This window comes from Xenopus tropicalis, chromosome 7 (genome assembly GCF_000004195.4).
Source record: "Xenopus tropicalis strain Nigerian chromosome 7, UCB_Xtro_10.0, whole genome shotgun sequence".
Classification (NCBI taxonomy): Eukaryota; Metazoa; Chordata; class Amphibia; order Anura; family Pipidae; genus Xenopus; species Xenopus tropicalis.
The window spans coordinates 62,929,551-62,953,848 of NC_030683.2; the positions used below are offsets into that span (position 1 = coordinate 62,929,551).

At 36.6% G+C, this 24,298-nt stretch overlaps 1 protein-coding gene across 1 annotated transcript in view; it reads right to left on the bottom strand.

Annotated features, from left to right (window-relative positions):
* Positions 1 to 24,298, bottom strand: part of cxcl12 (C-X-C motif chemokine ligand 12) — a 48,546-nt gene that overhangs the window by 23,500 nt on the left and 748 nt on the right. The window contains exons 2-3 of the mRNA NM_001015764.1: positions 13,395 to 13,512; positions 12,229 to 12,315 (exon numbers count right to left, since the gene is read on the bottom strand). Of these exons, the coding sequence (NP_001015764.1) occupies positions 12,229 to 12,315; positions 13,395 to 13,512 (205 nt within the window). The remainder of the gene's footprint in view (positions 1 to 12,228; positions 12,316 to 13,394; positions 13,513 to 24,298) is intronic.

Here is a 24,298-nt window from a genome sequence, read left to right on the forward strand (position 1 = left end):
CTCACCTATGGTATTATCAATACACATATGATTACAAATAAGATAACAAATGTACCTGGGCTTTTCACAGAATACTTTACTTTTGCAAATATCATATTCTTTATTCAGCCCCCCTGGGTGCAATGTTTGCACAATTTTTCTCTTCTCTGGAGCTGAAAGAATCTGTTACCCTCTTCCCCCCGATATAACATCACCATTTAAGGCAGTTCCCATGGCACAGTCTTAAGTGGTGACGTTATATTGATTATTTGTTGGTGGTGTTGGGTGGTGAAACTGAATCCTTGTTGGTATTTAAGGATTATCTAGAAGACTGTGTTCCATAAATTAGTTTTACACTTACATATAGTACTGAATCTGGTACCTTTTTGGACACTAAAGTTTACCGTGAAGGTGGGCGTTTACTGACTTGATATGTAAAACCCACAGATTGCAATCATTTATTGTAGTTTGTGCACATCCTAGGGTTAATGTTTCCTCTCTTCCTTGGTCCCAGCTCCTCCATGTAAAACGTATAGTCAAATGAAGAAAGACTGACCATACAGTTGGATGAGATGACATCCAAAGTTTGTACAAAGGGGATATCCATCCAGGTTGTTAGACAAGGGGATGTCATAAATGAGAAGCCCATATCATGGAACCATTAGGTTACTAAACAGACTAGAATACCTTTTGTGCATACTGTACATATCATCTTAGCATGCATAAGATTCATCAGATTATAAACAAAACATTGCCCCCTTTTACATAGGGCATATCCTGACATTTCTGAATTTAAGGCACCACCTTTGCTGTGTTATAGACATCCCCCTAACCTACGTGACAGATTGGTAAGAGCTGGGTACTCATCTAAATAATATGTATCCCTGTGGTCGATGTAATCAGTGTTCCAGTGTAATACATACAGATTCATTTACTTATCCCTATTCAGGATGCAGGTTTAAAATAAAGAGTCATTATACATGTAGTCTATTTACTCAAGTGTCTGTGCGGATTTTGCACAGCACATTTTTGCACAACTCGCCGGGGCGCAACAGACTCTTACAGCTCCAGAGAAGAGAAAAATTTTGGATTCACACTTTGCAAACATTGCACCCATGGGGGCTCAATAAAGAATATGATTTCTATTTCTTTATTTAGTTTTCTGTTTTTACAAAGGAAATGTGTGTATATATATATATATATATATATATACCCACATGTTACTTTTTGTATATCTAATAATTTTTGGGAGGAAACCCGTGAACATGTATACATTATAATGTGAAATGTTCCTTTTTGCACCATGTACTTTTTTGGGGGTGTGGCTGACAAGCTTACCCCTATTTATATTTGGTACTTAATAAAGAGGCAGAAGCCTCGAAACACTGTAACTAACCTGCATGGTGAAGTAAAGAAATTTCTTTTTTTGCTGTTATATAAAGTCTGGATCTTTGTGTTCTTCTATATAAAATGTCTGTGTTTCCGGACCAGGTCTTAAGATTAGGCACAGTTCTGCAGACCACTTTGTACAATGATATATATATAGAGTGAGAGTGAGTACCGCACACACAGGGACTTGGTGCAAAAGAAAAAAAGTTTATTGAAAAAACTCCAACGTTTCGAGTACAAACAGAACTCTTCTTCAGGGACGTGGTTTGTCCCTGGAGTTTTTTCAATAAACTTTTTTTTCTTTTGCACCAAGTCCCTGAGTGTGCGGTACTCTTTCTCTCTATGTCTATTTTTTGACCTGCACCCAGGGCTGTAATTTTGGTGACGGGTGTACTCCACTTTACCTTGAAGAGGTATGGTGGCTTGACAATTTTATGATCATAACTTTGCAACTAAGAACTCTGTTTTTAAAGTATATGCTCTTGCATAGATACTGCATAGCTGATAAATACTGTCTTTTTCATATGCTTGTAGCTAATTGGCCAGATCAGTTTCACTTCCACTGTATATATTTTTATTTTATTTTTAGTTTGGAGTGCTCCCACAACCCCCCTTTTTGTATATATACAGTACATCTTTTATCTTGTGACATGAATTAAAATGGCATATAGAGATACATTTTGCACTATTCTTTAGTGCTGTATAACAAGGCCTTCAAAGTCCTTTAAGGAATTTGTATGGTCCCCAACCAGCCAAAGACTATTACATACTTATATTTTAGGAAAATATTATAACCTGATTAGACTGCTTGTATTTGGGTCTAGCTCAGAACTAACCCCCCCTAGAAAATGTTGCACAATTGGCCATAAAATGTAATGGCGACATGCAATTCATTATATATCCAGTATTATTAAGGAGTGTTAAAGGGATACTGTCAGGATTTTTAAGGTACACTTTTTGAAAAACAGATTTCAAAGCAGGATTCTGCTGGAGATGATGCATTTCCCCATGACAGTATTCCATTAAGGGGAAGATTTATCAAAATGTGAGTTTAGAGCTAAAGTAAAAATACATAAAAACTCACCCTCACTAACATTCTATTTATTCCTAAGGGATTTTTAGAAGCATATTTATCCATAGGTGAAAGTTAAAACTCACCATTTGATAAATACACCTCTAAAAATCCAATAGGAATTAATAGAATGTGGATGAGTTTTTATGTATTAAGCTCTAAACTCACATTTTGATAAATATGCCCCTTATTAAGTTGTAGTGAATAAAATAACTGTGTGAAAACACCCACATGGCAAGATTTGAAAGTAAATTGTGTGTGTTTAGAAGGTGCATTCTGGATAAATATACTTGAAAATGTTTGAAGGAAAAATACATTTGATTTCATACGTTTAAATAAGATTTGCCAGTTTAATGCCCTTTCCCCCAAGCCTGCCTTCTTGTTTAGCTCCTTACAGTTATTTGCTACTGCTATTAGATGTCTGTATAATGATGCCACATGATAATGACCACCAACAAAAGCAGGGCAATAATCCTCAGGCCAAATGAACCATGGTGTCCCAACAGCCCAGTACATTTGGTATAACAGCTTATGACTCGGGCCCCACATAGCTCCCAACTCTCCCGGTTTTCACGGGACAGCCCCTCTTTTGACAGCTCAACCGGCAGTCCCGGATTCTTACTGAAAGGTCCCTCATTTCCCTTTGATCTCCTGCACTGAAGCTAAAAAAGGTACAAATTTAATGAAGAAAGTAGCTTTTGGCAGAGAGCCAAAAGTTAAACAAGCTTCACCTGCACATTGTTTCTCACATTTAATTAAATAAGTGGGCTTTTGGCAGAGAGCCCAGAAATCTTAACGAGCCACACCAGCACTTAGATACAATTGTAACTAATAAGCTAACCACGTCTCTTGGGGGAACTGAGACTTGCAGCTTAAAGGGCAATTTCAGCTTTTTTAACTAAACTGTAATAACACATAACACAAGATACAAAACCCCCAGAAATGTGTTCAAACTTTAAATAACCTGCCAAATTTAGTCAAAATGGGAGTGGTATTTAGGGGGTGTGGTTGCAAAAACAGGCGTGGTCAAAATAAATTCGCTATGCACGCCATTTCTTTTTGTCCCCCTTTCCATTTTCAAAATGTTGGGAGGTATGGCCCTATACCACCCCTGCAAGTTTCCTTTAGTATGCTTTATATGTCACAATGGCACACACTAACCTTTATTGATTTGCAACATTTCTGAACAGCAACAAAACTGCACTAACTTTAGTTGGTCTATATGTTATTGTGTTCTTTCCAGTTATACAAGTATTGTGTACCTGTTAGCCTTACTTTTTAAAAAAAATACTATAGGGACAAATACTGTGTATATATGTTTTACTTTTTTGTTCTTTCTGCGTTGAACCGTAGCAACGTCTAGTACAGTGGGTTTCAACTGTATGTCTGAACCCTCCGGAGGGGTACAATGTAATGGGAGGGCCCAGCTTCGAGACCAGTTACAATGCAATTGGGGGAGTATATATTTTTTTCTCCTACATGCTCCCAAGAGCCCAGTTTGATAGCCGGTGGCCTATATTTTAGGGGTAACTTTGTTTGCTATCTGAGATATAATTGCAGCTTTGGTTGCTGCAGATTAAAGTACCTAGTTATAAGCTAACAGCTCCATGAAAAAATCCAAACAGTTGATAGTGGGAGAATGGACTGGGCCATTTAATTGGATGCTGTAGTGAGCCACAACCTGCAACCTTTTTTTTTTTTTTTTTTTTTTTTTAAATTAGTGAAATTTTAGTAAAATGTATATTTATATAGTTTTAACACATCTCATAACATAACTCGAAATACAAATATATTGTAACATCAGCTGACGAAATGTTCAATATTTCTGTCTGTAATACTATCAAAGGGAAAATAATTCATAAAATTCTCCAAAAACATTCTGCAAAAGCTGACTGATTTAAAAGACTTGGTTGAATAGTTTTGCAGAAATCGTTCTCATTTACCTATAAAAAAAAAATGTCTGCTTGAAGGCTTTTCTTTCACAGAGAGCATAACCATGCAAGTTAAAGAAAATATAAAAACTAAAGCAGTTATATGGAAACTTGAAATTATAAATATAAACTGATTTGTAAACTGTGTAGGTTTAACACAGAAGCAATGCACATGCTGTATGGTTAAGTAAGCATAGTAAATAAAACTTATAAATGATGATAAATAATTGAATAGGAATGTAGAACTACCCTAGAAAAAATGTGCACTGGACTTAAATAGGTGTCCACTATGCACACTAAAAGGACCACAAGGTGGTCAACTACAAAAAAATACAAATGCATAAAGCTGATTACTACAGACTTTTTACCTCCAGTCCCCCATTAGTTTATGAGCCATTAGTTGGTGTTCAAGGAATTATTTTCAGTTTGTGTAATCTTCCACCAGCAGCAATGATGACATTACATTTCAAATAACTGATGGGTAACAGTAACGAAATTGGTTAATAATAGCAATATGACTTTTTATGATACTTATACAGAGGTTTTATAATAGTAAAATAAACCTAAATTAGAGGCAATATACAAAGGCCACATGGTAGCAACACAGCAATTACTTGTCACAGAAATAGAAGGGGTGTGATAATGCTGAAAATATATTAGATCCTTATATATGAAATTGCAGTGATTTTTCAAGCTTAGGAAAATCAAGGAAGTATGATTTAATGGGAACTTTCACACCGGTGATAAGGCATTTTTGTAGTCCCACTTTAAGCTTCATACAATACCCCATATCGGAGTTTCTATATACTTGTATGTATGGTATTTTGTCTTAAACCTTCAGTTTAATGATGAATTCTCCCCTATGACCTCACTCCATATAGAAATAGCAACCTGCTGCTATTGATCTGTCCTATAGGAAAAGTCTCTGAACCTCATAGTTTTCCAAACAGCATTAATGTTAAGCCAGTACCGGTATGAAAAATCCCTTTAAATAAGAGAAAAAGCATTTGTGTGTTGATCCAAAGCAAAAGGGAGAAGTGTGGTGAGACGATGACAGGCGCTTACACCACTGGTTTGATGAATTTGCACATTTGTTATAACAACATTTTCTTTGAAACCATTTGTCAATTGAATTAAGGTGCATGTTTAAAAGTGATTTTTCATGAGATTTTTCTCATGTAGGAGTAGAAAGTGAATTCAGTGTAAATTTAGGGCATACCTATGCTGCCTGATATAAACAGCACAATTATAAAGGTCTTCCACATTCAATACCGCAATATATATGACAAAATATTTGCTTAAAGACCATGTGACTGAATTTTGTGTTGTATATTCAAACTATTTGTATGCTGTTGGGGATGCTAGGCGTTTTATTTCAGTGAAGATAATGGCAGAGGGGGCCCACTCTTAATCTCCTCCAATGTGGATGATACAATGTCCAAAGTTCCCTTCCTGCCAGGATTTATGTAAATCACTGGTGCTAAAATATGTGCACAGTAGCCCATAGTTACCTTGGGAGCCAAGTTCAGGTTAGCATGAAATGCATATGTTTTACCACCATCAATTTACATTTATCATGGTAGGAAGGTTACCCTTGCTGGAGGTGATTAAGCACAATAGACAAAAGGCCCTGTTGGCCTTTAGTTCTAATAAACAGAGCTTCGCCTGTCACACACCAGACTTCTGAAATTTGTATATTGGTGTATATCTTGGTGATTTCAGACTTCTTTAATATATTATTGTGCACAAAAGCAAGTTCTTGTATAACAACAGAAACAAAAGCAATAGATACATTTGGATCATGCATGACATGGAGAGAAAAAAGGGATTATTCGCTATTGATGGCAAAATGATGAGAGGGTTAAATGACAAGCAAAAGTTTTCAAGTATGAGGCAAGAGGAAAAATAAAAAAAGCATTTTATTGCTGAAACAAAGTATAAAAAGTTTTTTTTTTCATACCATACAAATAGAAAAATATATAACATATTAAACATAGGTTGAATACTCTGATAAACAAAGATAATATCTATTTACATAAAAAACAAACTGACAAATAAAATATACCCCTTTATCCGGGAGCAGTATGATAAAACTAAACTACAAGCATTTCATATTAGATACATAAATTCAGTATTTCATTGACAGAATGTTGTTTTTTTGGTGCCTTCCACAGTATTGTTCATGCAGAAATAAAGGCACATTTCAATACCAATCCACAAGGGTCTCCAGGATGCCCGCCCAAGTTAATCACTCTCTTATTAGGAAAGATTTTTTTTAAGCTTTCTGGGTGCCTGAATCACTTTAATGTATTGTAGGCTATAAAAAAAACCATTGTTTCCAATAAAAAAAAGAAAAAACACAAGTTAGGTAGCCAAGTTTTTTAAGCTAACCATCAGCTTCCAAATTTTTTGAGATTGTATATCTGTTTATATACAACACATGTTAATACATAATTGTAATTTTTTTTCCTTTCTTTAATGCCTTTAGAGATATTTAGAACATAGGATGGGAACCATCATTCGGAAGAGGACATGAGCTACAAATGGTATTAATCATTAAGAACCCCATTGCTATTCAAATCTGATCTCACAGAATTTATCACACTTGGAACAGTCCTTCCACTCATGCTTTTATAATTGCAGGAGTCATTATTAGTAAGAAGCAAAAGCTTTTATGTGGATGACGGGGTCATGTAATCTAAGGCACTATTAAATACTTTTATTTGTAAAATAGAAATTCTTTTGGGCATATAAAAATGTTTTAATGTACACAGAAAGAGTTTATGTAAATGTTCATTCCAATATCTGTAAAATTCAGTTATTACATTTACTTCTACAAACTGACTCTGCATAGTGGCCAGAAAAGAGCACAATACGGATTTTCATATATTACAGATTTCCCACAACATTTTCTCCTGTAAGAACTATTCATACCACATATGGGAGAGAGGATGTACCTACTGACCTGTGATTAATCTTGGATTCCTAAAACATTGTTCAATGTCTTGAACCTGATAGGTAGATTATTCAAAATACTTTGTTTAAAAAATAATAATCAAAATATTATGTAACACAAAGACTATGATGGTCTTGGGTCCTAATAAGTATAAAATTTTGGGTTTTCAGCCTACAAAGCAAGGTCCTCAAAACTTGCACAGCTAGAGAGAAACCCATCTGAAGGACTACATCAACTTTTAACCCTGCTCAATATTTCAGCTTGCAGTACAGAATAAGAATATGACTTCTAACTGCATAAACCTAGATGTGAGATTTCCTTTGACTGTAAATATTTTATGAGTTACAGGGATTGCTTATCTAGTAGAGTATTTTTTCAAACCTGTCCTCAGGGAATCCCAATAACAGAAGTTTTCATGAGTTCCACACAGTGAAAAAGGGAAACTGTCACAACAATTACACATTCACTCAATCATTTCCCTGTACTGTTGTGACGATATCGGGAAATAATTTATTTCTAGTGGAATTTAAGAACAAGGTTTGAGAATGAACTGATCTACATAGTATTTCAGGTAGACAACTAATGCTGTAATAAAATGTAAAATGTATTTAATGCTTTTAAATAGAAGTTGGTGTATTTTATGTATATAATGGTATATTTCATAGATACCCCTTTATGGGTAAGTAGTCTTGCTGGTTCATTAGCCCAAAGTCAAGTATCTCCACACTCGTGGCATTTGAGTGATCTATACAAGACCTTTTTGGAAGTTCATGTGATGCAGTTGAGTGGATCGAAATGACAGCTGCTAATTTCAGTTTTAAACTTGGTAATCCCAGTGACCCTGGCAGAAAAAGGTTAAGTGCTGAGGTGATTGGATTTTAATTATTTCAGTGTGAAAAAGTTGCAACGGTAACTAAATTTCTAGCACTATGGCCTACATTGCTATGGAAGAAGAAATACAAATATCCCTTGTGTTTTCCCTTACCTGGGAAGAACATATGTGCCCCTAGGTATGAACACACGTGTCTCCTAGGTATGTACCTAATTTTTGCTCATAGATGCCCTCTGTAAGTTTGCATGCACAGGTTTGTAGCTGTGGCACTGCCAGAACTAGGTGTAATTAATAAAGCTAAATTTATCATCACTTAAATTAAGCTTACGCTACAGTCCTGTTTATTGATGAGCGAATCTGTCCCGTTTCGCTTCGCCAAAAAATTCGCGAATCAAAATGCTGCACGTCAAAAAAAAGTGTCGCCCACGACTATTCTTTTGTCGCCCAGCTATTTTTTGTCACCCAGCTATTTTTTGTCGCCCGCGGCTATTCTTTTGACGCCCGCGACAATTTTTGGATGTGCAGCAAATTTTTCCGCAGCAAATTTTTTCATCTGTTTCGTGAAACAATCCAGCTAAATGCGGAAATTCGCCGCAAATCCATACCTGGCGAAACATTTCGCCCATCACTAATCCTGTTTTTAGACGAAACCAATAGAAAGATACTGAATTGAAAATCACACATTTAAAAAGCCAGACTTTTAGCATTTCTTGTTCACATGAATTTGAATTATTTTTTTATTTAGTAGGCACGCAAAGTTTTCATATTCCACTAAGAAGGGGCGAATATTCTCAATCGGTATTTGGTCCGTAGTTGACCCTCAGAGGTACCTCTGGGGCAACTCATGTGTTCAGATCTGTGAGGGTTGCTATCTTTAATTAAAAAGACCTCTTGCACAGGAGTAAACTCACATCCTGTAAGCAGGTCAAGGGCTGAAATGAACACAAAGCACAGAGGGTCCTGCTACACTGAATGGGAGGAGCGGAATTCCACTGGGCTTCACAGGATTTATTTTTAATAGGGGAATGGTAAAAAAAACGAGGGGGTGTGTGTCAGCCCAGAGAGGCTAACCAGATGTTCATTCATTCCCACTAACCTTTTTCCTAGGTTTACTCATTTATGCAACATGTAGCCTGCAGGTGGTGGCAGCAGATGCAAAAAATGCATATTTACTAAATAGTGCATTACACAATGTTTGAAACTATTTCTACTTTAACACAGGCAACCTATTTAAATGAGTTCATTCCCAAGACTGCAAAATATTGAGGGAAAAAAAACTTAATTCCAATTCCAATCTAGGGCTACAAATCTTTCATATATAAGGCACCAGGGTTGATGGAAAACCTGTTTCTGACATTTCTCTCGTTTCCTATTTATTTAACCCATGCAATGGATTCCAAAAAGTAATACATGTGTTCTTGTCAACATTTGGGAAAAAATGCAACCAATCAGCCAGATATCCACATTGTTGGATTCTGAGAGACATTGCAAACAAAAAATCAGTTTTCACAATCTTTACATGAATAAGCATTTTAAAGGCTAAAGAGCATCTCCAGGATGTGAAATGGTAGAACCTTCATTCTCCAGTTAGGAGATAGGCCATAAATCTGCTCCTTTTACAGTTCTACCTTGAATAAGCAAATAATACATTTACTGCTCTGTAATGGTTGCCATTCTGGGTATTTGCAAGAATTGATTTCAGATGTCTGACGTCTTTCTAACTGAACTAGATCAGTAATTCTAACTTCTGTTAGTTTTATTTTGAGGTTTTGTTTCTAATCAATGGACATATTGCTGTTTTCTTATTGAATTCTGGCCATGCACAAGCAAATATAGTCAGGCAAATCTGCAAAGAAAAATTCTATGTTTGGGCCCCTCTGGCAGAGTGTCGTGAAACCCCATTAGACTGCAATTAGTCAGACTGGAAAGAAAATCCAGTCTGTTGTTGCCATCCACTTGTGTGGTCAAACTGCTCATGGCTGGGAAAGACACAAGGGATTGTACTGTGTGCTGCCATCTGAAACTCAATAATCCAACATTGGTACTGAATTGTGTGCAAGCAATGGATATACTTTCATCATGACCAGTATGAAAATGCATATTATTTACTTTACTTGCTGCTCTGTATTCTGAGAGGCAGGAAAAGATGTGTTTATATTTGTTCTCTGGCACACAGATGGCAACAACACATAAAGAAATTTTGGGTGTTTTGCCTGCTACATTTTTTAGTACCAAAACATGCAGTGCATGTATAACAACTAAAATCCAAATTCGTATAACTATAAACTATAAGATAACTATAAATATTTGGCTTACATATTTTCATTCACATGCAGCTGCTGTGTGAATTCTAACCGGAATAGATGGGAAGGCCTTGGAAGGAAGGGATCTGGTGAATTAAAGGGGTAAAATAAAGAAAAATGAAGTGCTAAAGAAACTGTCATACAGAGCTTTGGTGTTAAGTTTAACATTCACATTACTAAACGAGCACTCTTCCTGTATTTTAACAGTGGCCTCAGATAACTAAGCAGTATACTTTCTGTGGTTTCAACAGAACAAATGCCTGTTAGGTTCTGGCTTAGCAAGAGAAGCAATGTTGTGATGCAGGTTAAGAAAATACGCATGAACCCTACAGGCAGCTGGGAATCAGTTGTCGCTGTGCAGGCTGCTGTGAGAGAAAGAGTCCAGATGCTGAGTGGATTTCTGTGAACCACAGACTTAAACATGATGCAGCTGGGAATTCTTTGTTTCCCCGAGCACAGCCCACTGCCCACCACTCACCACTCACTGTTTTGTTTAGGTACAGTTATCCCTTGCTGGGTGCCTTGAGTTGTATTGTAAGTTTTGGGGGCAGGGAGCAAATAACTATATCTGTAAATTTGTAAATCCTTCATTTGTAAATTGAAGGAAAACAATTCTTAACCCAAACGCTGACATTATTTGACAATTGCTCATTTTATCAAAACCCCTTTTGAGAATACTCTGAATAACCTCCACCAGGTAATAAGGCTTGGTACATACTGGGAGCTGCATGTTAAAAGAAAACCAATATTATATAATTTTTGAACAATATGAATGCTTTCATCCTGACCTTGCAAAAAGATCAACAAGTAAATGTTCAGGCCAGTGGGTGGTGGTTACTCACTGTATTTTTTACAGCATGTCTCCTTTTTTCCTGTTGTAGTTGTAGTATGTACCTGCTTTGCTTTTAAGCAATAGCCCATGGAATTGTAAAACTCTAATTTAAATGACAGTTGAGAATAATACACCCTGTCTTCTCAACATCACAATGAATTAAGCAAATGAGGTTACATTAAATAAATGAGATATGTATGTATATACAGGTATCGGACCCCTTATCCGGAAACCCGTTATCCAGAAAGCTCCGAATTATGGAAAGCCTGCCTCCCATAGACTCCATTTTAATCAAATAATTCAGAATTTTAAAACTGATTTCCTTTTTCTCTGTAATAATAAAACAGTACATTGTAATTGATTCCAACTAAGATATAATCAATCCTTATTGGATGCAAAACAATCCTATTGGGTTTAATTAATGTTTTATTGATTTTTTAGCAGACTTAAGGTATGGAGATTCAAATTACGGAAAGACCCCTTATCCCTTATACCCTTGGTCCCTAGCATTCTGGATAACGGGTCCTATACCTGTATATATATATATATATATATAGAGAGAGAGAGCAAGAGACTTGACCCAATTGGTCTTTCATAATTGTAGTAAAGGCTATAATATGGAAAGTTTCATTGCACCCTTAGTAAAGAAGAATATGCTGATCAGTGGTACAGATGGCAGCCTTCACTGCAATGAAGCAGAGATGCTGCTCTGCATTTGGAGACACCTCAGGGACACTGATTGTGTCAAGTACCACCTCTGCTTTGTCACAGAGACGCTCCCTCAGTCTCTAGGCAGCATTAGGATTGTGATAAGGCTTGGCACAAAATACATTACTGGATTCCAAGAGAAAGGTATGTGGGTGCCCATGGAGTACTTGTCTTAACACATTTCATGCCGGGGGTGGTAGCTGCACTCCTGCTTTCGCCTGCTTACTTGTTCAGGGCTTTCTCCAGGTACTCCTGAATCCATTTAGTCTTGGGGTCCAGGCATATCTGTTTACCATTGTGTTTCAGGCGGGCCCTGCCAAGGACAGAAAAACTTATGATAAGTATCTCGAGTTGGTAAGAATTAGTAAGAAATGGGCAGGGGCTTGGGTGACAGTATTATATTTTGGGGAAAAGGGTTCTATGGTTCTTGCTGCAAACAAAAATATTTAAAGAAAGCAACAGTACAAACGTACAGTCTGTCTTACAGACAGAATAAACAGCAAACACAATTAACCACAGACAGCAATTTCTATTTTCCTGAAGATGTACACATCTAAGACTAATATACCAAACAGGGCCAAGAACTGGGAAACCGCATTATCTTTACTAAAAGTAGACCCCCACAAGCCTGGCCACTCCTGCTATAAATATAATGGTTGCAAGACTGGACATGTTTAGAATCAATGCAGCTTTCAGAACCCAAAAGTAGGAAAACCAAAAGAACTGGGGACCAGTTAGAGAAGTTCTTAGATCTTGATTTAGTTAGAGCTTACAATAGCACATATTGCAAAAGTCTAATGTTAAGCATGGCCAGTAATACATTTATATTAATACCTGTTAATGGAAGATAAGAAGAGAGAACTATTGTTTTATAAATTTGTGAGGCATTCTTAAGAATAGTGGAGAGTTATGAAGAGACAGGTGAAGGAAGCAGAAAAGAGGTCCTGAAAGATTGTACTCAGTTGCCTGTTGAGTTTGAAAACAGAAACAATAAATCACAGATGATTGATTTTACATCTCTCACTTTCTGGTTTTTTCCACAGCTTCCAGACTAACAAGAGTAGGACCAGCCAAACCCAACACTCCAGCTGTTGCAAATATACACATGCTAGAATCAACCACCAACAAAGCAGCAAGCCCTAATTCAATGGCATGTTATTTTCTTCTGTCTGCTGTGTATATATGCAAATTTATCAACATACATTTATTTTTTCTTAAATAGATAAGAAGATAGTTACTTGATCATACCTGCATATTTTAAAGAGAACATGTTTAGGGTAGGCTCTGTTAAAGTCAACGATATGGCTGTTTTAAATACACACAAACACAGAAGACTTATACTGTAAATAGATGTATTTATTGGTACAGAATGATTGAAAAAGATGAACTTACACAATTTGCAGGGAGCAGTTGCTAGTGGAAAGGATCTTCAGGTGTTTGATGTTGCTTTTTGGCACATTGCTTTCAAAGTATCTGCAGGGACATCGGTAAACCAAGCTGACTGGTTTTCCTGTAGGATTTAAAGACAAATACTGGGCTTTGAAATCTATGTTGTAACCAGAGAGATTACAGAGTATCATAATATCACCACAAATTGTCCTACTGTACCTGTCTGTGTAAGTCTCTTTGCTTTTATTTTTAACTTTTGGTTTTTAACACAGTGAGCTTACCAAAAGCAAAACCATAAAATAAATCAACACTCCAAATACATTCTTATCTTATTTTACTATAAAGGACACCATAAATAAGTATTTGTCAGACTATAGATATAGGATAAGTATAGTTATAGTATAAGTATAGATTCCCCCTTTCAGGTACAATATATCACAAAGGCTTGTGTCATGAAATAAATGAAGGTTTATATAAACAAACTGGTTTCGCATAAAGCACTCTGCTATATTTACAGGGATATCTAAGGCAGCAAATAATTATTTGACCCAAACCGCACCATAACTTCAGGTTGCGCTTCAAGGAATCTTTAGGGCTATACTTAAGCATTAACCACAAATTTAGTCTTTGGAAACATATATACATAGCAGCAGCAACAAAGGAAATAGTTGGCCACACCCTACGTGCAGAAATGTCCACATCTTGTTGGAAGAAATACTCTGTAGTGTTCATACTGGGCATAACAAGTCTTGCTGTGTCTTGCCATAGTTTATTACATTATCTAAAGATCTTTCAAGCTAAACAAATCACTCTCTGCTATTGGTACAATTTGGACCATTTAACAACAGAGCAAGTCAACATGACAGTTGTTAAAGCGTCTGGCATATTCTATGCAGAGTTAAACGCTGTCAGTTTTAGCAATATGAATTGCGTGGTATTGTTTTTCCAGAATTCTCAATTTTACATGAAACCAGCAAGTTTTTCATCAGTTGCCCAATGACTGATGATAGTTTGACTTGTTTAGTACAACTAAAGGTGGCCACACATTTGCAATATGAAAAACTGAAAAAATATTATATTTGGGAAACTCTTAATCAAGGTAAATATGTTCACAGTATACATAGAAATGTGTTATGTTTAGGAGATTTTCAACCTCAGGACTATTTACTGAACACAAACCATTAAATAGAGTGAAAATTATTTCAATTTCAGTTTTATCTCTGGCCTTTATGCAGCAGCAGTCTGTGCCTTCACCTGGGAAAGATTAGAACAGTCTTATCTAAACACTCTTTACTAACATACAGACATAACAAACTGGTGCCACAGAAGAAATAGCAGAACCCAAAAGCACATTAAGTTAAGCAAAATGGTTGCCCAATATTGATAAAGCCATTCTTGCTTCTCATGATAGACCCACTGTCATCCAATAGGCTGACTACAAAATCTAGATAGATTCATATAGGATAGACCCACTCTCATACCATAGTCTGACCACAAGATCTTTAACATTTCATCTCCAGGGAATGATGTATCCAAGAGGTTCAAAGAAGTTGATGCTTAAATCAAAACTGAATGTAATGAGTAAATCCAAATATTTAGCTCAGGTATTAAGTGTTGATAGGGACACTATAGTCTGAGCATTCCAAAAAACCTTGTAGGGCTCTCTATGTAAAGAAATACTTTAAGATTAATGTAGAGCCACTCAGTTGTGTTTTCTTGAGGGTAGTGTAAGTAATTAGATGAGATAACAGATCAGATAAGCCTGCACTTAGCTACACTGTTATTCAACTTTAAATAATGGTTTTTACCCCAGGCAACAAATAAATCTAGAGGAAGCTAAGCTGTGGCTACAACAGAATTGTTTCACCCACTACTCCACAAAAACAAAACCATAATAAGCAACAACAACAATGAAGCAGTTGAATTCCCAGGTTAAAATGCTTGGGTGAAATATGTTTTTGCAATATTCGTAACTTATTGCCTTAGTAGAACTTAACATGTGGAGCATGCAGGCAATTTTTACTCCACCCTCCCCCTCCCAACACAAAAAATGCTTTATCTTGAAATACAATTTGAATGTTGAAAAGTGACTTAACAACATACAGTATATTCAGATGATTAAAACCCATGCCTGACATCTAAATACTTGTCTTATTCCTTTTTGTATTGGCAAAAGACATAGCAACTAACCAAAGCAATATTGGTTATTGCATAAATTCTGCAGTATGCATTGGCTTGACTGTTGTTTAAATAGCCTGATATGTCAATCAAAAGCTTCCCTAGAGCAAAATCATTGTAAACTTAATAATTACTTGCACTTGGTTGTACTGCTGGTGGGGGGTCCAGGCCTAAAAATAAACTTGAGTTACAACACATTATTTTCATGAAAAAGGTTTTCACATTAGCGATCTGGCTCAGAATTAAGAGTTCTGAGTTCTCTATGTGTGTCCGCAGCTTCAGTTTCTCAAACATTTATAGAAAGCATTTTTTTTTTATCAGTATGAACAAAGTCTTCCAAAAAATAAAGTGTTTCCAAATGGAATTCTGGAACTGCAATTTAACCCACTCATTTAATCATGAGTAAATGGAGAAAGGTAGCTTGCAGATGTTGTGCTATTTGTCTAGATAAACTTTCAAAAATATAAGCTACCAAAATCTGAAAAATGCACCCATATACATAACAACAATGTTGTTATTTTTAACTTTTGACACAAAATTTAATGCAGTTTTCTGCATTCCATTTATTTCACATGTTTTATTTCTCTTTTGTATCTTCTCAATTTAAAGTTGGCCATTCATATATATATATATATATATATATATATATCCTCTTATTGGGACAGAATCACCTAATGAATGGATATTTGCCTGAGTTTTAACGGTGGGGCAAATTTGGTTAACCTGACACTTTTGTCCACCCAGGCTAATGACTGGATCATATGGAGGATCCTTGTACTGTAAATTGCTCTAAGAATCTGCATTCAGGCCCCTATAAAACCCTCAGGTTTTACATAGATGTTACATCCCCAACCAAATTCTGAATGACCCTTATTCGCATTTTTAATTTGCAGGTGAAAATTTTTGTCTTGGACACAGGATGATTGGTTGTCTATTGAGAAAGACATAATCCGTAATTGTTGTCTGGTTGTCTTTGGGCAACTTATGTATTAAAAGTTCCAGGTATGTCAGAACATGCAAGCTGCTCTTTGTTTATTAAGCATAAAACCCCCTCCAAATATCCATGTTTGTCTCATTTATGACAATTCTTATGCTGGGCCTCAAGAAGAAAACCCAAACATACACAGATAAATATTTCTCTCTTTCCCTATATTTGCTTTCCCCTAAATATATATATATATATCACTTCTGTTAATTCTTTGGTTATAATGTCAGAGTGGAATGCCTTGAAATGATCTCTAATGTGGCATTAATTAGTGCAGAGAATACATGAGCCCTGTCTACCTAACAGCCCTCATTAAACTTGATTGCAGCTGCTTTGTAAATTGAGCTGCTAATGAGTTGGAGGGAAAGTTAACATCAATAAAGAGATGTTAGTCAATGATTTGCCAAATAGTAGACATGTCAACATGTGTCATTTATAGAGAGCACGGTAACTGTAACAGACCTGTCCATCTCTCTTATGTTCACTGTCAAAGCACAATAATCATGGTACAAGACGCATGAAACATAACGCTAAGAAAATAGAGCAGTATTATAAGTTTTGTAATAAATGTTTCAATATTCTAAAGGCATGTAATTAATTATTAATAGAGCCAAGTATTTATAATCTATTAATCACATAAACAGGAAAAGAGTTAATCTGTTCAAACCTATTTACCTAATTATATGTCCTGTGTCAGGTTGCTAGGTAATTCACAAAGGGTACCATGCCAGCAGTCAGTGGACATCTTGCAAGGAAAGTAGGGTGGGGTCAGGACCCCTTTATAATAATTAAAAGTAAAAAATCTTGTCCACCACCTGGAGTGATACCACTTTTGGGTTTTAGTGAGGTCACTTTTCGGGTATACAGCACAAGCGACTAGTTGCCTGGAACACAGCAAAACTTCCTTTGGGTTTTGTCATGTATTGGGCCTCTGGGAGGAGGGTAAAAATGCAGGTCAGTGCATCTGAGTCAGACACAGGCATAGCTAAGCCTGGTAGGTCTCTACTGTCATATTCATATGTTATATGTTATGCTTAGTGGTAGCTCCTCTAATGTTTTGTATATTGCTACATAGGTTAACACTCTTAAAAAATATAGCATGAAAAAAGATGATATTATTTGAATATAGCTATATTTGGTATTTATATGTTTTATTGTATTGCTCCCCATCTGTTCCATTAATGTATTGTTGTATTTGCAGTACTATAGAAATACAAATATACATACATACATACATACATACATACAGCTATTGGCTTTAATTTGTCGTTTAAAGACCCATAGTGATTAGTTATTATCTTTACTGTAGTCCAAAAAAAAAATATAGTAAAACAAAAAAGTTATTTTTATATTTTATATGTATTTATATGTATTTTAAAAAACATGCAATTATACAATGTAAATAATGCCCACCAAGTTTAATGGGGACTATCTTTTTGCCAACACTGCATTTGTGCTGCATAAGGCAAAGCTCTTTGCATGCCTCATGTCTGAAAAGTCCAAGACTGTTCTGACCTTTCTGATTGCTCTATCTGGCAGCTGGTCAAATGTCAAGGGTTCTATTGCCAGTCTTACTGGCTGACATTATTTTACAAAAGATGGCATTTTGCTTTAAAGTAATCCACAGTTCGGTGACCCTGCTGGCTTATCTGACTGAATATAGTCCTGTTGTATTTCAATCACTAAAATGTTGAAAGGAAGTCTCCCTCCATCCAGATGCAAGGAGATGCAGATCTTTCCCATTAGTCATAATTATAATACATAAATCTAAGTTTATCCTTTGACACTGAAGAGTCATTTGGTAGATGACCAAATATCCAGCATATGAATACCACAAGCAGGAGGATTCATAATTCTATTGTTAAGCATTTTTCCAAGTGCTTAGCAACATCCAGTGCATAAGATCACAGAAGCTGAGGCAAAAGTAAAAACTGCCCTGAGAGGGGGAGGGCAGATTCCTGTTCTGTGCTCTTTGCCCTTATAACCGCACCTCCAGCCATCCTTAACATTACTGCTCCTACTGGAATGCTAGGTCTTCTTATCTCCTATAGATCTTCTCTGATCTCAGGGCCAACAAAAATATATCAAAGACTAGTTCAGAAGCTTACAGATGCATATGCCTTGTCCCAGGTATTATAACCCATTTAAAAGGCAGTGTAATGGTTTATGCACTTAAAAGTAATATTTCTGTCAGTTCCCTACTGTTTAACTATGGTCAGACTAAGGTCTTTAAGAGCCACCAACAGTCCTTGTTACAAAGAAATCTCAGCTTGAACCCCGGACAGTTAATTGAAAAGATTGAGATACACTGACTAGCACACCTGTGTTCAAGCAGCATTGTTCAATATTCTCACCATTAGTGGCCTTTGTGGAGAGCAGTTCTGCATCGCTGCTCTAAGAGGTATTAAAGTGGTTGTTAACTTGTTCCTAAAACACCCATTTTTTCTCTATTCATATATTTTAATGGACATAAAAAATGACATTATGCATGTTGTTTTATATTACTAATTTAACAAAAGCAGGACAGAACACTTTGATTATAGTATGGTTATCATGTTTGGTTGGAACTTGTATAGGTAGCTCCAGTGTTTGCACTACAAAGAGGCCTCCATTCTTTATTTTATGCCTTTTATCTTCTCAGATCCTTCTTTATCTCTACTCTCTCCCTTAAGCACTTTCCCTCCTCTATTTGTTCTTAGCATAGCTGAATGGCTTGTAAACTATATGAGCAAATGAACCCGATAATAGCACCACCAGTATATTTGTTCAGCTCTTAAAGAAGTGTTAAACACTTGTAGGCAAATAATGAGATCGAAGTTGCCAATATTTACAAAGGGGCAATTAGAAAATACATTAGCACCTTGAATAAATTGAATCTGTATAAACCATATGCCTAGATATAAAAATAACCTGTATATAAAAAACATTTTCCTTAAGGGCAAAGGTATGACAATGAAGGCAGCAAAACCAGTGGCTTCTGGGGCCCAACAGAGGGCCTAAAGGGGGTCCTCAATACTGCCCACTTTTAATATCCATATTTGAAATCATCCTTGCTAAGGTTAAGGGCACAGGGATCCTAAAATGATTTTAGGTGAGGGCACAGTAACTTTGAATTATGCTACTGCTTACTGTGGCTTTACCACCTTCCAGAAATTTTTAATATTTTATTTATCCTGTAACAACCCCATTTTCATCTCCATTGTCACCATTTCTGTATTTGTATTCATACTAAATCTCAAAAAGAACATATTCTAGTGCCCTAGCAGGTCAGTCTGATACTGCTGGACTTTCTTGTGTTCCAATCGGCAATCTGATATTTATCGGGGCCACCAATGGCCAATGATTGTTTGACTTTCCTGAGCAAAATATTTGAAAGAAGCAACTCTCTGTTCTCTCAGGAATCTAAAGTACAAAACATCCATACAAAACATTTATTGTCTAAAAATATCTCATAATGTCCCTTTAACTAGAACCAGATGAATAAGTAGACTTGACATCCTGGGTGACTAAAAACTCAGAATGGTCAACTAGAAATACACTTCTAGAACAGAAAGTGTTTTAAGTATAGCAGTGTTGCTGGATGATAGACATTGTATACTGTATATGTAGGATTAACAACATCTTTTTTCCCAAATTTAGATAGCCAGTGTGACGTTATACATTTGTTCATGAACAGGAAATCATTAAAGTGTTATCCCAGCTGACTAATTAAACAACCTGGTTTTTTTTTTCGTATTATTCTTAGCAAGAGCTAGGTTTCTGCACAATTTACAGGGTGCTGAATATGCAGAATTTTTCTGTAACATGTTGAAGTAAAAACTTAGAATTGGGAACATGGTGGAAAAGTTTAAACAACAAGCTTAGTGCTACCATCAGCTTTAGATAAACATGGGAAACTAAATTATAGACAGATTGTAAACCAGAGCTGTATAGGACTTTGCTAGTGTATATAAATGGGGAAATGTTTGCGTTCAGGGCACTTATATCATTGTATGACGTGACTGTGTATTTTCTGACTCACTAGTGAGACTGCTTTCATAAGTTAAAAAGATATAATACAATATCAGTTAGCCACAGCCACAAGTAAATCTTCCAAGGCTAGATGATAACATGCCTTGTACACCCAGCTATAGAGGTAATAATATACCATAATATAATATTACTAGGCATTTATAATACATATAATCTAGACACAGGAAGAGCAAGGTACAAAGCTCAGTTGTAATCGTGCCTTATCAATGCTTGATTTCATTATCAAATAGAAATACATTTTATGCACAATAGGATTCCATATTACTATATAACTTTTGTTTGAAGTGTGTACTGGCTGCCATACTGTGTTACTTTGCTTTATTTAGGTGACAATTGAAAAAGCACCTCTACAGGTCATAAATAGAAAACACTAGTCCATTGTTTCCTAGTAAGAATGTCTCTAAATGCAAATAGCAGCAAGTTGGATTTCTTTGAACATTACTAGTTATGTCCTCACACAAGAGGTATGTTTTACCTGTTATTACTGGGTAAAGTGTTAAATTGCATTTGGTCAGCTATACTGAAGACAACTCGCAGATAAATGATTGTGTCACTGGCTCCATACAAAGGCTAGAAATATTATTGTAATGTGCTACAAAAACATTCTTCTTATAAATATATAAATGAATGACAAATAATACTGCCCATAAGAAAATATATACTTACACAGATTTAATTATGAGAAACAGTAAAGGGCAAATAGCAATGAACTGCAAAGAGGTAACATAAAAATAGTTTTCAGCATTGAGAGGAAAGGGATATTTCTGCAAATGACCATATACTATTTATCATAATTTCTACCTGATACAAAATATAGGGTAAAGGTAATAAAATTAATGCCTGGCTGGTAGTCTGTCAGCTGCAGTCCTGTTGTCTGAGATAGAATACATTTTCGTTATGGGAGACAGATAAAGAACAGGGGTGGTTGGTATTCAATCCAGGCCTGCAATTAGTAAGATTAACCTATGGAATTACCCAGAACCAGAAAGCCCTGCAAACCAAGAGCCCTGTAAACATCCACTTGATATATAAACAAATACATGGTAAGCGGTGGATAATATATCAGCTGTGAGGAATGCAGTGAGCAAGACCTTGGCTAAACCTTTGCATGGAGTGCTACAGGGCAAAGAAACAAAAATCACTAATTCAAATCAGAAACACAATCTTAGAGGCTTATTATGGAGACGGTGTCCTTTCACTGTGACTAAATATGGGGACGCATGCCACAAGGAAACTCCAAGGTAAGACTATCGAGACCAACAAAATGGCAATTACCGCATTGTGTACAGAAGTTTAGCCCATAATAGGATGAAAGCCATTTCAGTACTGAACAGCCAGACCCCACAATTTTTAAGGATATAGTCCCTTAAATGAGAATTGTTGGACATTCTGGTATTTAGGCTCTGCCAACAAATGATCCTACCAATTCTTCCAGCTTTCTGATGAAAACAAAGAAAGTGCTATTTGATGTACTGGCAAATTTAATCTATACCAAAACAAAACTGGTTCACATATGGCATGATGAAACCTTGTCTTATTTAGTTTAAAGTGTATTAAACTATTTCACTCTGATGATTATCAAGTTAAGGGAAGGTGTAGTAAAATTGTATTTGTACAGTTACTGACTTAATAGGGGGTAACAAATTAGCTTATAATGGTGTATTTCTGCCTATATATTCTGTCCCCCACCTGCACATTCATTTAAACAGGTCAAGCTGCTGCTGCTTCATTCCAGGTCCATTGGAACCATTCCTACAAGGACAATTTATTTCTATGGAGTCACATAAACACTGAATATAAATATATTTTCATGTTATTATTTACTTTTATATAGTTTTAAATATACTTTTAGGCTACAAAACAACTTGCCATAACAATGATTGCAGTAGTGATTGTGCTGTGACTGCATCTTCAGGAAAGAGCTATAGGGTAATGAAATTTAATATTTTGAACACCCTTTTTAAACTAGTTTTTTTCTATGGGGCAATGGCAGTTCCATAGCAGTCGTGCAGTATATCAGCATATGTGTAGAGATGCGCTAATTTATTCCTTTGCACCCCTCCCCACCACACACACACACCTTGCAGCCTTGTTTCAGCGATCATAACTAGTGAGACAATGCCTGTGTTAACCCTTTGGTGGGCCGCCTCACCAAGGGAAAGACAGAGCTGCCCAGCGGTGGGTGCCCAGATGCTGAGCAGTGATAGATAGAATCCAGTCCACAGGGCGGGTCATCTGATAGCTGAATAGGATCGGCAGCCCCTCTGTTGTCCTGCGGAGTCAGCAGACTGTCCCACACCCTCCTTGGCTGATGGGCCCTTTATGCCTCTATGTTAATATTGTTTGGCCTCTTTGCTGCGCTTTCTCATGGTAATGGTCGGCAAGGGGTTATCTGCAGTAATTAGGCTGCTGTATTCAGGCCCCAAAACAGATCTTTATGCTAAAATGGGTCTCCCTAAAACATCGCAAATAATGCTGGGGGAGGTTAAGCTGAATGGGGTGCCAGAGACAAAAGATGCAGGTATATAGGGCAAGTTGCCTGAGGGTATGGCGACTACTGGCCGAATTAAGGAGTTCGTATTTATCTCACAAGGTGTCACATGCAATTATTTTCCTGTATAGATAAATGCACACGCAGGCTTCCATAGTTATCCACATTAAAAAATAGTTTTGTCTAACTACTGGAGCTAAAGGTTTCGTATAGGACTGTAGTTTGGGGGATGCTCTCTACAATTCCGACTACAATTTCTTACCAAACTTTGTAACTGCTACTCTGCTTACACCGAGTACCCAGCAGGTCCCCTGGCATCATGTAGTGATTTGTAAGATGTACAAGAACAGAACTACAGACACTCAGTGCGCAATCTGCGTGCGAGTGTGTGTGTGTGTGTGAACCCACAGTAATGTCACAATTGAGCTGCACATCTATCAGTTCTCTTGATCAAACGAATAAGGGACAGCAAAGTCAGACGATACTGACTGGTATGCAAAATGGTTTTATTGTAATTAATTATTATTATTATTATTATTATTATTATTAATAAGACTCCGAACATATTTATTTCTTAATGTCTGTCATCTCAATGAGCAGAACAACAGCTACATTGAGTTCACCACAGCGTAATTTACACACCACAAAATCATGTAGCAGACCTGATGTGTCTATAAAAAGAGAGCTGGAGCAGTATAAAAGCCCGTAATAATATAGCAAAGAGGTGAGTGAGTAGGGCAGCGTTATGAGGCAAAGGGTTGTCAAACGGAACGGAGTAGGACAAGCAATTGAGGACAATCACACGGGGTCACTCCTGTCATTCTTCCCTACTGAGTGGCACACATCTCCACTCATGCAGCCCACCAGGCTGGCTCCCACATGGCTCTCACTGTATTCTTAGTGCAGGCAACATGGCTGTGGGTAGGGGACAACATGGTATCAGGCAAACATAATACTAAGTGGGATAAATAGGAAATGTAAAGATTACAGGAAATTTCAACAGGATCTACTATACAGGGAAAAGGAGAAATCCCCCGATCTGCAGCCAATAGCTTGGTTGGGCAGAATAAAGGCATCACATATAAGCAACTGAAGTTAAAAACTAGAACGTACTTTACTAGTTGCACAGTCAGTCAGACAATATTTCAGGCAAGCCAAAGCCCCCAGATGCACCACTCTTAGCCCTCAGAACAAATCGCTGCACTGGCGCTTCTATAAAGC